This window comes from Parus major, chromosome 6 (assembly GCF_001522545.3).
Source record: "Parus major isolate Abel chromosome 6, Parus_major1.1, whole genome shotgun sequence".
In the NCBI taxonomy this organism is placed as follows: domain Eukaryota; kingdom Metazoa; phylum Chordata; class Aves; order Passeriformes; family Paridae; genus Parus; species Parus major.
Window position 1 is genome coordinate 14,144,632 of NC_031775.1, and position 13,798 is coordinate 14,158,429.

The following is a 13,798-nucleotide window of genomic DNA, read 5'->3' on the forward strand; positions in this document are numbered from 1 at the left end:
ATTTCCAGCGCTGTCTACAGTGAGTAACTTGGATAGGTCTATTGGGCCCTACAAATGGCCCACGTGGTGTGCAGAGCAGGGGGGGTGGAGAGGATGAAAAGAAAAACCCGTCATTTCTCAGCAAACGCCAGGAATGTGAACAGCAGCACCACAACCCCATTATTTTCTGAGCGCTGGCGCTCCGGGGCTCGCAGCCCCCTGCGTGTCCCCCCGCCCCGGGGTGCCCCTGGGCGCTGCCCCGCACCCCGGTGCTGCCGGAGCGCCGGGTAATTGCCGCCGGATGGGTTTTGGGGGGCCGCTCTGCACACGCCTCGCCTTTCCAAGCGATCGTACCACGGCAAAGTTTGATTTTGTTCGCAGCGAGGGGTCTCTGGATTTATGCTCGCTTCCCGTCTGCAAATGATATGCGGCGGGACCCTTCGCAATTACTTTTAAAATGCATCCGAGACATAGGCTCAGCGGAGAGAGATGGCCCTTGCCTCAGCCCGGGTGAAAATTAGACTTTAAAGTACCCAGATGAAATTTTCAAGTCAGGGACGCGGGATTGGATCAAATCACATAAACTGCAAAAAAAGCAAGTATAATGGCGCATAATTGGTTCTGTAATAGCATTACACAAGGATAATAGCCTGTTATGGCCCCCTGCACATTAAGTGCTTCCCTGGCGTAAAGCCTTTATGATATTAAAGGGGGAATATAATGATATTTTGGTTATTAAATGCGTGTAATTAATTTATGCACCACTGAAAATAAAGTTGGTATTATGACCCACTCAAGATGCATCAGAAGATGTAAGTCAGACAACTGTTGATAAGTTCTGGTGTCTATGTTTCGTCTAGACTGCTGATTTTATTTTGGAACAATTGCTTCTCCGGCAGACTACACAAATTTAATATTTTATAAAGATTGTAATGTTCTGTGCAGGAAGGGCGAGCAAATCTACACAGGCTCTCTTAGATCTGATGGGAGTTTAAAGACAGCACATTCATACCAGAGCAAAGGAGATGGATACAGGCAATACAGGTGCAGAAATAGTGATTTTGAAGAGATGATGTCTTTGGAAAGTTGATTCTGTACATATGATCTCATTAAATAAACACTAATAAGCCTTAGAAATATCACCTGCTCTTTTACATTAGGCATAGATGTGGAAATTCCCCTAATGTATATTCAAGCTGAAGTTATGTTCCCATCCTGTGAAGCATTATTTCAGCAAAGCAAGGCAAAAATTAATTTTACTTGAGATACAAATTGATTTGATCTGATCCTATCTTATCCATTCACTTATAATTTTAGCCTAGTAGTAACAGATGTAGAAGGCTGTCTTCACGTGTTTCATATATGTTTACATGTCTACACACACTTAGGAATACTTTTGTTTGACAGCAGATATTTGCTCACCATCCAGGCAAGACTCTGAGCAGTAAAGTATACTATGAATTGAGATAGCTTTTTACATCACCATCCAAGATCAAAGACCGATGTTCTGAATCTGACTGCACTCAATAGCAGCACAAGCTTAAGGTCAAGCAACCTTAAAAAGAAGGCCATAACCCAGAGGTGCTGCCTGGCTCTCCCCTGCCCGTCTCTCCCTCTTGAGCTTTAAAATGCACACAGGGCTGGTACTGTAGGATCCCTTTGCACAGAGACAGATGTGCCTTTTCCTTTTTCTCTGACGTCGGGAAGAGATGAGCAAGATAGTGTTTTATCATAAGAACCCCTAATAAAATAATAATAACTTCATTATGGCGCTCTCAGGCCTTGCTCTTGTCAGGGGGCTGCATTGCTGTTTTGGCTCCAAGACTCACTTTCCCAAGCAGTTTGAAGCCTGCAAGTTCAGCGTATTACAGGAGGGGGAGAAGGCGGAATGGAGCACGGGGAAGCACTCCAAGTCGCTGCTTTTTAAATAGAAGAAGAAGCCTGAGCCGGTCGAGACTCAACTTTCTCTCAAGGACCAGCAGCTGCAAAACAAGGAGATAACTAAGCAATATATAATCCCCCACCCCTCGCCATCTCGGTGTCTGTTTAATTTTAATGCTCGAAACGCGGGGCTGAGATAATTAAAAGTTAACGCTGGGGAGTCCTGGGTGCTTCTCTCAGGCGGACGGAGCCCCGGGGCGGCGGCGCTTCAGCACCACGGAGAGCGCCCGCAGCTCCGCGCCCGACCCAGAACCGAGCCCGGTCCCGCTCCGAGCCCGGCCCCGCTCCGAGCCCGGCCCCGCTCCGAGCCCGGTCCCGCTCCGAGCCCGGCCCCGCTCCGAGCTCCGGTCCCGCTCCGAGCTCCGGTCCCGCTCCGAGCTCCGGTCCCGCTCCGAGCCCGACCCCGCTCCGAGCTCCGGCCCCGCTCCGCATCCGGCCCCGCTCCGCACCCGGCCCCGCTCCGAGCTCCGGTCCCGCTCCGCACCCGGTCCCTCTCCGCTCCAGCCGTCCCTCCCCCGGGAAAGGCTGCCGGCAGAGCTACGTCCCTCCGTGTCCCCCTGCTGCAGATGCTTTCCCGCGAATCTGTGACCACACAGGAAAAAATATGCAATAAGTTGCTTGGGATCATGTCTAGTATCTCTCTCTGGTAGTTCTTCTGATCCAGCTACCAAAGGCAAGCACTAGAAACAAGAATAAAATAACATACAGAACCACAATATTTCTGGAAAAAAATTACATTTTTATGTAAAGTCCCTAAAGCCTCCGTCATGAAATTAATTTTATTCCTATTATTATTATTACTGTTGTTATTACCGTGAATATTGTGACATCAATATTAGTTACTAGGTCTGCAAGAAAAAGTCCAAATAAGTATAATTCTGGATAGACACTTTGCTGATAGTGTCTGTCTTAGAGCAGAACTGTACCTGTGCTGCACACACAAACACACCTCTTCTCTTTCACCCATGAAAACAAAACCTAGGGCTGAACTTCTGAGCAAAATCACTGAATGGGTGTTTTCCCTGGAAGCACTGAGCTTTGAGGGGATCATTCGTAAAACTCAAGGAACAGCTCAGTTTGATGAAATGGCTCTCTTGCCTTTCCATGTCCAAATGCTTCCTTTCCCGTGATTCTCAACACCTGACCACAGAAAAAGGCTAGCAGCTAAAAGGTTATTTTACCCTAATTCATGTGCAGTAAAATGTATTTTCCAATTAACCAAATTTGCCGATTTGTCCCGCTTGGACACTCTTATAATTTATAATGTAAAAGTGTTCTTTCTTTATCTAAAGACCAAGGTGACTGCTTTTAATTTTCTGTAACCTCTTTACACTTGATGTTCACCAGACTCATAATGTTAATTGGCTTCATATACGGATCATCAGTTTAATGAAGGAATAAATCCTATGTTGCTTTATGTCCCTCTGTTTTAACAATGATTGCTTTAATGAAGAATGTGACGTGTTTGAAATCAAAGCTGCAGGAGACATTAGAGGTTTTTTTGGGGTTTTTTTTTTTTTTTTATGATGACTGAAATGCTTATTCAAAGCTAAAACCATGAGGTTTTCATATTCCAAAAGCTTTTCTTGAAAAAATTTTCCATGGAAAATACTGACCCATTCATCACCAGAGAACTCTTTCTTTGCAATTATGGGCAGAGACTGAGAATAGCACAGTCCTGTAATATAAACACCCCAATTAGGTTATGAAATTATCTCTAAGCTGATTTTATATCACTGCAGTTTTCATTCGGAGTTCAAGTAAAACTCCCAGTGAGTTATAAGTAGTTAAGTCTGCCTAAATAAAGAGTATTTTTGGTTAACTAGTAAGTCTCTTTGTCAACCTACTGTATTTTCACTGCTCATGGGTAGATGAAGAAATTTACAGGGGAGAAAGAATTGTCAGTTCATACACAAAAGCTCTAGATTGCTGTAGTCTATCTCTCCCCATGGGAATTTTAAGATTTCAGAAGCAAGGGTAAAATGTAATGAAACATGGGCTTGTGGAGGTAAGGTGACTGCAGATCAGAGCATCAATTAGGTCAAGCTGGAAAGCAGCAATTAGACCCAACTGCATGCGCTGGTTACAGTAGCTACAACAGGTTTAAAATGTACAAAGCAAATGCATTCTGGTAATTGAACTTTTATGTTCCTGGTCCCATTTATAATGAAAGTAAGCCTTCCTTCTCTCTCTTCCCTCTGCCTTTAATGGAGACTTCATATACTGGTATGCATATATAGATATATATTTTCTTCTCATTTGACAGCTGTTGTTGATAGAAATTACATGACCCTTAGATAAAAGAACATGCAACATCAGAGAGGAAAGTCTTCTAATCACAGCCTGGGAAAGGGCTAAGCAACAAATTGAATTGGATAGAAATTTCATGACATGGTAAAAGAAGTGCATGAGACAGGAAAGGGATATTATCTTAAATTACCTACCACTGAGAAGTCATTCAGTATGCCAGGCCTGATCCTATGATCTCTTGTCTTATGTCCCTGCAAGTGTTACACTCATTCAATCCAGGTAGGACAATCTTCATGTAGATACACACAGACCTTCACCATTGTCCTCCATATAGCTCTTAGACACAGTGTGCATGTTTCCTTTCAGAGCTGGCCTGTGAGCACCCAATGAACAGCCCATAAATCACTCTTGCCTCCCTCTCAGTGGAAAACAAGCAGGTACCTTGTGGCATCTCTAGTAGCACACAAGATTAGTCTGTGTGCCTTCCTCAGTATTCACCGCTCTCTGCCAGGAGCTGTGCCTTTTCCAAACCTGTGCTGAAATGGTATTTCAAGTGACTCAGAGCACAGGAGGGGACTATGCCAGGATGAGGCAAAACAACACTGGTTTTCAGGGGGATTGTCTGGGTTTTTAGTAAAGATGTCATACAAAGGTGCTTCTTCCTGGATAAAACAAGTCTTCCAACCAAGAAATATGAATCAAGATTTCCAAGGGAAGGTCTTTCAGTCTATGGCTTTTGAGGACACAGTTGCTTGGCCACAAACACTGGCTCAGCACTTTCAGCAGAAAATTTGACACTGATGAACAGTTGATTACAATGTGGATCACAGTAGAAAGTCTATACAGATTTTTAAATATACACACCAGTTTTGTGCTGCCTGACAATTCCATGTAACCTGATAGTTAACCAAGCAAGGTTTCTGTAAGCAGATCTGAACCAGTGTTTATGCCATAATGTCGCTTTGTGTCACAAGGCCTAAATTTACAGCACCACCAAATAATGGGTTCACTTAAAGTTTAGTCACTTCTCAGTATCAGATCATTTTCTCAGGGAAAATCTGCAGCTTTTGTTTTCCACAATAAGGCAGGCCATGATCTAGCTCTGAATAAAGGAAGTTAGTATATGTGTGAATCTAAAGCTGCACACATCCTGTGACAACAGAAAGTTAGCAGTCCCCCTTATTCTGTGAATGGCTTCTAACAATAAGCCCAATAGGAAGAAATAAAACATTTTATTAGCTGCTTTAATGCACAATTATCTCATTCACCAAAGGTAAGGCAAATTCACACCTACTAACTACTCTCCTTGCAGGTGAGCTGCACTCCAGGCCAGGAGAGAAGTGGCTTAGGTGTGACATACTTTTGCACAAAGCCATTGAAATGCACCCTGTGGATGTGACAATCTTCTCGAATTAGCCTGAGCACACCATCTCAGTTCTGGGTAAATTGCACCATCCTTTGGGACGAGCCAGGAGTGAAGCTGCCCCCGAACATGAATGCATATGCAGGTGTACATAAGAATGAACCCACATGTATACAGGCATTTGCATATGCAGTCTGAAAGGGACTGGTGATAGTCTGGAGGGTTTGGTATCTGTGGGTAAGCCCTGGAATTTACCATAGGCACCCAGACACCTCTTTCCCCAGAAAAGCTCCAGGACTATGAATAAATACTATCCTCCATGGGTCTTTCAAATAATTGCCCCATTTCCTACACGAAGAACAGGAACTGTAGTAACTACCCTTGGCAGTCCGGAAGAAACACCGAGCATTCCTAGAAGATTGCCTCATACCAAACAGCATTTTCAAGCCTTGCAGTGTGGATAGAAGAGTTTACAGCACTGCTGTGATCCAGCTTCCTCAGGGCAGGCACAGAAGTTTTCTCTTCCTCACCCCCTCACCACCTCCCCCTGCCACCCAAAAAAAAAGAAACCACCTCAGATCAATTTCCCCAAGCCCATCCTTTCTGCTTTGCTGTTTCAGGACACGCCCAGCATATCCTTTCTCCTGCTTCAGTGCCAAGAAGCACCTTCCTGTCATCTATACCTTGTGAAAGGAGTGCCCCAGAAATCCCTTAAACATTTCTACAAACAGGAGACCACTCTTGTGACCCTTGGCTCTCTCCCACAGCATACTCAGACCCCACTGCCGTGTTGTCAGGACAAGGCTTAATGCTCTCCCCACCTAAAGGAGCAGAGTGTGACTGCACACATCCCACATGCCTGGACCACTTTAGTTCCAAACTTGGACCAAATGCTTTGTCATGGGGCTCAGCGTAACCCTTTAGCTTTACCATGAGTAGGATTTTCTTCTTATTTTGGAATTTTTACATGTTTCAGTTAAAGAATAAGAAAGAAATTCACCTTTATTCTAAAGCAAAACATAAAAAAGGCAACAAAAAGAAAGAGCCTACTTGTGCTTAATTGTTATCCTAATTACAAGTTGTGGTGTAGTGTAAATTTTTCCCTTGGCATTATTATGAACCTCATTTCCTTACAAAGTCCAGGATAAACAATTCCAATATATTTTGTTTTAATTATCACGGTTTAATGGGGCATAATAAGACTAAGTTGAGTGGTGCAGAAAAAACAATAATTTAATGTGTGCAGAACTACCTAGTGCTCCTAGCTTGCCTGTGCATATTTCACCTATTGTAGGGCAGCACTATGTTAGCTAATATTCAGTTCACCCATCATTTATTTATTAATCATACTTGCTTTTCAGTAGAAAATTTTCTTTTCTTTTTTTCCTGGCATCTGAAACAAGAACACATTAAGATATCCTAGAAAAACAATGGGCAGTTCTCTGGGTTGAGCAGTGAAGGATGAAGCTGACACATAGCTGAAGGTGCTGGAAGCATTTGTCATGCATGCACAGAAGATCAGATATGTTGGACACAGAACCTGCCTCTGCTAATCTACTCCAAATGCTGCCAGTAAAAACTTCTGGCTTCATTTCTTAGGGCCTCTACCAAAAGAAGCAGAGATAAAACATCAGCTGAAGTCACCATTCAGAAACAACCTTGTCCAAACTCCCTATAGATGCATTTTGCCACTCCCAAGGTGTGGTTCCTATAGAGTTAAAACACTGCAGGTACTTCTGCAGTGAAAAGGGAAAAGTGCTAAAGAGCAGCCTGGGAAATTAAACATTAAAAGGAGACCCTTTATGGCCCTCTATGGCTTCCCAAGATTCGTTTGGCAATGACACTGAATCCCACAGCTGGGTGTGGCTGATGCAGCAGTTAGAACCACACTGCTACCAGATTTACATTCCACTTTACCAGGGCAACTGTATACCAAGATCAAAATGCTTTCACTCGAGGAATAACTACTGGATCCTCCCTGAAGGGAAACATGTCTGTTCTCCTTATCTGTCACACTCCTTGAGACAGAGGACTTGATACAGTACCCACTGAAGCCATTGGGAATGTCCTCTCTTCTGGAAAATTATTTGATTCATGGCTCTAGGAAAGAGGCTCAAATACAATACAAACAATACCAATGTTACATTACATTTATTTAAAAATTAGCATTTTATAGTACAGATTAATTTAATATACCCCAAGTGTCAGGGTTTTAAATAAAATAAATTTATTATAGACATCAGTATTTACAGAAAGACATCACATATTTTTTTTCCTTTTTTAAAGTCTTGCAGTAAAAAAATTCTCCATGAAGATTCTGCCCATAGGAGATGCCACATTCTGTGAGAGGGTTAATGGAGACAAGAAACCTAACCAGGCTTAAGATACAACTCAATTAATGGACTGAGGAATGGCAGTGGGCTGGTTACCTGCATGAAACTGTAGCAAGACTGAAAGACCTCAAGGGGCCCCATCCAAGCTTATGTCCTCCTATTCTTCAAGAAAGGGAGGGGAATCAGCAAGTACATTCCACCAAACTCTCCTCAGACACTGGACCAGACCAGTATCTAGCATATTCTCATGGACCTCCAAAGTGTCATGATTTTTTTTCTTCTTGCTAAACCACGAGGATTCTGACCCAAGCTTAGGATCCCACAGCACAGTAAATACACAAAGGCAGTCTCTGGTGCCACACACCCTAACAGCCATTACAGACACAGGCACTGGCCTCACCATACAGGGTTGCAGCCCTGAGATAGGAGCCAAGTATACTGATTCCCAGACAAATACTGACCTCTGGCCTCCTTCAGAGTGGCTATCAAGTCCCATGGGGATTATGAAGAGGCCTCTGCATTTTGTAGAGCTCAGGGGAAGAAGTCCATTTCCTGGTAATGCATGATTTTCAAGTGGTAGAGACCTCTGAAATTAGCTCTGTGCAAATACTTACCCTGAAAGCTCAAAGCAGGACTGAACATCCCCACTGGATCATGCAGCCAAAACTGACTAAGGCTGTGCTACTAAGACACCTGCATCCCATCCTGGATTGAGGCAGGATGGCATGCCTGTTAAATTACTGGAAATTTTGAGCCTTGGTACACAGAACAAGACCTTAATTTGAACTGTCACTTTAATGTGTTTCACTTCCTTCACATAGCAAGTTCCTGATTTTAATAGTTTCCTTGGTGTACAGACACTCAAAGAGCTCTCCATGAAGGTCTTGAAGTCTGCAGCTCTTCACAAGCCAGCCACCTTTCTACACAGTCATGGTGAGAGGAGAAAGATTTGAAGCACAGACCAGTTTCTGTCTCTCCTACCCTGTAAACTGATATGCCATCTCCTTTAGTATGTTTGATGGCAAATGGGGAATCCAGGCGCATACCAAATGCAGAAAAAAAAAAATGTCTTGCTAATGACAACCACACCTTGTTGCCACCATGTCTTTATAATTTTTAAGGACGACATTCTGTTTGTCATCAAAGTAGAGAAGATTGAGGGACTTCAATTCATCTGGCACACAGCAGGGCATGCTGACATCTTGAGACAGTTTCAGGGTATAAACAATGGACTGAACTGTAGCATGGTTTGTTGCATTTAGACTTTCCCCCAAAGGGAAGATGCAGGATCCTCTGCAATGAAATGCATTGTATCCACTTGGGTAAATAATCCATCCTGACCAGCCAATAGCATGGAAGTCTACGTAGAGCTCCCTTTGGTGACATGCTGTTAACGGGCTTTTGGCAGCTCGGGGTTTCCTGCTCACGCTGGCACTGCTGCTTTGGATGACATCAGTGCCATGAGAAACGTGTGAGGCATCAGATTTGGCAGGGTTTGTTTCTGATTCTGAAAGGAAGATGTATGTCAATATTTCACAAACAAAGTTAATTTACTAAGTACACTGTTCTGCATGAAGGTCTAATAAATAAATCTACATCAAAGTCTTCAGAGCAGATTTTAAAACGGCACCTAACCTGTGAATGTACCAGAAGGGGCATGTATTCAACTGCCATTTCAGCCATACTTCCAAATCTGTCAAATCTTGTGTTTCACTTTGTGTTCTGGAAAATCCCCAATTCAGCAGAAATAGAAAAGAAAAACACAATGATCTATCAAATATTCTGTGAATGCCACAGTCCCTCTTCAGGGCTGAATCTGGTCAGAAAGGTATTAACTGTCCTCTGGAACACACATTATTCTAGGCAGTGCTAACAGAGGGTGGAGATCACAGCCTTTTTCTCTCCAGTATTCTCCCAGGAACTCTACCCATACACTTGCAAAGCAGGATGTGCAGTAACCTGGTAATGTCTAAAGCAACATTGTAAAAAATACATTTTTCAAATTTTTGATCCTAAAAAAAGCCACCACCAGGTTTACAGAGCACTGCTAAAGAATGAAGCATACTGACAATAGGATGCTTTCTTAAAGGATCTTCTGAGAAGCCCTGAGGTCCATGGAGATCCATGTACACAGGCTGAAACTCGCTGATATATAGAACAATCTGTGTGGTCACTGACAGATGAACAGGCCTAGAGAGTTTCTTTGTTAAGAAATTTCTCATCCTGACACAGTATCCCGTGTAGAGCTTGATGCTCGTTAAACTGGATCTAGGCTTTCACTATTAATTTTTAACTTTGCATTTATCAGGCCCTAAAATCTAGCCTTAGCTGATTTTACACCAAGGCCAGTGGGAGAAGACACTGTTTTGTATTTTAAGGCACTAGGGCGTTGTCTTGGATGAAAGCAGCCTTTAGTCACAATGCTAATTAGTCACAGAAGTTAAATAGGTGCTTAAAAACCAAGCCAAGGACAGAGAACTACAAATTGCTTATTTAACAACCTCTTTCACTCTTAAAATCACACTTAATGATTTCACATACGGATACTTTACCAGAATTTTGACAAAGAATGCCAGGTCACTGAGGTTTTTTCAGTCTAAACCTACATACAATTTTGACGCAAATTTAACCACCACAAAAAATAATGTAAGTAGTACTTAAAAAGTAAGTAGTACTCCTTTACAAACTAAATAAACCAGATTCCCCTTAGGATTAATCTGGCACACACAGTTTTTGTGAGGGGGGAGGCAACTTAGGATGCAGGTGACCTACTAAAAAGGACTATCAAATCCAATTTTGATTGTTGACAAAGCTCAACTTCAAACTGGTTTAATACTGAAGCAAATAACTGAGGTTAGGTCTACATGAGGCAGCAGGAGGTAACGGAAGATGAACAGGCAATTCATATTCTAAAAGTGCACTTACTTGCAGCAGAGCGTACAAAGCTGTGAGACCTCTGTTTGTTACTGTTTGTGAAGAGGACAAGGAGAGCGTTTCTACTCTCCTGCAAAGTGCTTTGGCTCTTGGCAAATGTAACCACGTCGTGTTTCATTCCATTGCTGGAAACATGTGTCGTAGTTATCCAAAAGCCATGGTTGGAGCTGCTGTTTCCAACCCACTTGGAAACCTGGTGAAGACAGGGAGAAGAAAAAAATATTGTTTCAATATTCTAATTACAGTATTATGATTAAACAACGTTTATATTAGGAATAGAGAATAGGCAACAAGCTATGAGAGCATAAGGACATATATTATAACAAAAGTGAGATAACTGTATAGCTGAGACTCCACTGAGTTTAATATTTAAACCAGTAATTCAACACTTAAAAATACAAAATAGCATATGCATCCCCAAAGCTACATTTACAGAAAGATAATCAATTTCAGAGAATTTACCAGTGAACACTTGAGTGTAGAAGTTAATATTAAAATAAACTCTCTCTGACTTTCAGCAGAAATTTATTTTTCATAGCAATCGCAACACAGTAATATGAACTCTCCAGACTTTTCATACCATTAAGACTTATGTAAATCTAAAAACCTTGTCATTTGAAGAAATTCACAATCAAGGAAATTTACTTATCGAATTGTTGTAATTACACACTGATCGATTAGGCCAGGCCATTCTCTAGCAGGAATATCATGACTTAAGATGGAACTCAACCAATCATCCAAGCATGCTGTTCAGTCTGATCATAAAGCTTAGGCAATGAAAAACACTGTCCCAGAGTACAGCTTAAAACCACGTGTGCGTTCTTTTGCTACAGAAAGTCATTCACCTACTGTTACAATTTATGGGTATCTTCAAAACAAATCTTGAAGATTACAAATGCAGAAGATTATGGGGGAAGTACAAATACAGACGTCTATCGGGAACTTGAATGACAGGCAATCCAACCATGACAAACTCCGGAAACGCTATGCTAGGTTTGGGTTTCTCAGTTCTCACCCTGTTTGTGCTCCTAGCAGCTCATAAACACTTCTTTAATTCAGGTAGCACCAGGTGTACTTTTAAGGGTAGAAAGAAAGCTTCTCCCTCTACTGCTGTCCTTCTGTTTGAATTGACCTCAAAACCCAGTTTAATGGCAATGCTGGAGTTATCAGGTGTCACCTTAAAAGTTTTAGAAATAAAATTAAGTCGGACTTTTCTGCTTACTGCCTGTGTGACATTGAAGACTTCCCAGCCTTCCGCATAGAGGGACAATAACCTTGATGCAATGAGATGTTTTTTCTGCGGCTTATTTTCACTTTCCAAGAGCTCATACACTTCCACCTAAAAAACAGCAATATAAAAGAAAAACATTAAGAAATTGTTTTGATTGTTCTTACAGCAAAATGGGAAGATGAAAATGATGCAGGTTTCTGGTGCATCACAGCTGTAAAACTGTACTGTCATTCTAGAAGAGGTAAAAAGTAGATTTTGGACCATTTAACAGAAAAACAGTTATCGCTACATACATGTACTTCTAGATAAGTTCAGAGGCAGGATGCTAGACTGTAGATACTATAGAAAAATATCCTGATCATCCCTATCCTGTTTTGAACACCTGATACCATAAAAGTCTTCTGTTCCTCCACATATTTGTCTTCAGGTCTGCAAAAAGTCCAATCCTGCCCTTTGCCAGAGGAATACATACACTCAATTTCCTTACCAGCTCTGTTTGCCCATTAATCCCTGGCTGCTATTACTGTTCTTTGGAGCAGCTCCAGAAGATAAATTTCAATTCGAATTTAGAAATATCTCAAATCCCAGAAAAGTACAGTTTGATTTGGGATGGGTCTGACATTGGTATCTTTAGGGAAAGCTCACTGCCATAGCACAAAGGTCAGTGGAAAGCCAAAACTTTGCATTACTTCTCTGCATGCTGAAGGAAAAGAAAAGTGAGGATGACAAAAGAAAATTAACAATAAAGCAGGTTTGTGTGGTACGTAGTCGCACGCCTTATGTTTCAGTATTAGTAACAAAGATAACAGAATTAAGTGTTTAACTATTTCCCCACTTACTTTGCAGAAGTGTTGCACGTCGGACCTTCTGGACCGATGTGTCCTCTTAAGCTTGAAGACCCTGAACTCGGCTTTCAGCATCTGCTCGCCCTTCTCCATCGTGCTGATGTCGAAGTAGAAGTGGCGGTGGTCCACGTGAACTGGAAAAGACTCTCCTTTAGGAAAAGGCCAGACCCCGCCGGGCCCGCGCCCGCCCGCCCGCCCGCCGCGGGGATTCACCGCGGGCTCGGCCCCAGGCCCACCTCGGTCCTCGAAGCTGCGCACCACGTCCCCCTGCAGCAGCCCCGGGGCGCGGGTGATGCCGTTGGCGTCGGCCACCTTGTTGAAGAGATCCACCATGAACTGGGGCGGCTTCCTGCGGGGCAGCACGTCGGGCGGCAGCTCCTCGATGTCGAAGACCTCCCGCAGACGCTGCAAGGCCGCCGCCAGCACCTCGTCCCGCGGGTCGGGCCGCAGGGGCAGGGCGTTCGCCGCCCGCAGGCTCAGCAGCCCGGCCAGGCACAGCCACAGGCACGGCGGGCGGGTCGCCATGGACCGCGGCCGTGACCGCTCTGCGTGAGGGGGCAGCGGCCCTTCGGCGGGCCCGGCCCGGCCCCGCTGGGCGCGGCCAGGCGAGTGCGCGGAGCGCCGGTCAGAACGTGCGGCCCTGAGGGCCAAAGGCCCCGGGCAGGGGAGACCGCGCCGCGCCCGGGCCATCAGCGGCGCTTAAAGACTCAATGGGGTATCACCGTGCGCTCGTCGGCATCGCAGCGACTGCCGGGCCCGCTCGGGGGCTCGGGATGCCGCGGGAAGGACCAGGTGTCAGCGAAGAACACAGCACTTGAGAAACCTTTACATCGACCGAAATTTCAGCCGAAGAAGGCTGTGATTTGGAGATTACTGAGCCCAGGTGATGTCTCCTGTCGTTGCCGCAGCAATGAAAAGTACA

The 13,798-nt window shown here is 43.8% G+C and overlaps 1 protein-coding gene across 1 annotated transcript; it reads right to left on the bottom strand.

Annotated features, from left to right (window-relative positions):
- Positions 1-7,777: 7,777 nt before the first annotated feature.
- Positions 7,778-12,999, bottom strand: LOC107206564 (bone morphogenetic protein 5-like). Its single transcript, XM_033515731.1, has 4 exons — positions 12,871-12,999; positions 12,023-12,139; positions 10,792-10,993; positions 7,778-9,373 (listed from the first exon to the last, which is right to left on the bottom strand). Exons 1-4 carry the CDS (start codon positions 12,967-12,969, stop codon positions 8,940-8,942), a joined length of 852 nt encoding a protein of 283 aa, XP_033371622.1. The 5' UTR covers positions 12,970-12,999; the 3' UTR covers positions 7,778-8,939.
- Positions 13,000-13,798: the final 799 nt, after the last annotated feature.

Bases quoted from the DNA above. Each gene is read 5' to 3' on its own strand.
- LOC107206564 (XM_033515731.1), bottom strand. From the start codon at position 12,969: ATGGAGAAGGGCGAGCAGATGCTGAAAGCCGAGTTCAGGGTCTTCAAG. The intron at 10,994-12,022 runs GTAAGCAGAAAA...TGTCTTCACCAG, and splicing joins TCTTCAATGTCACACAGGCA to GTTTCCAAGTGGGTTGGAAA. The intron at 9,374-10,791 runs GTAAGTGCACTT...TCTTCCTTTCAG, and splicing joins CTTTGTACGCTCTGCTGCAA to AATCAGAAACAAACCCTGCC.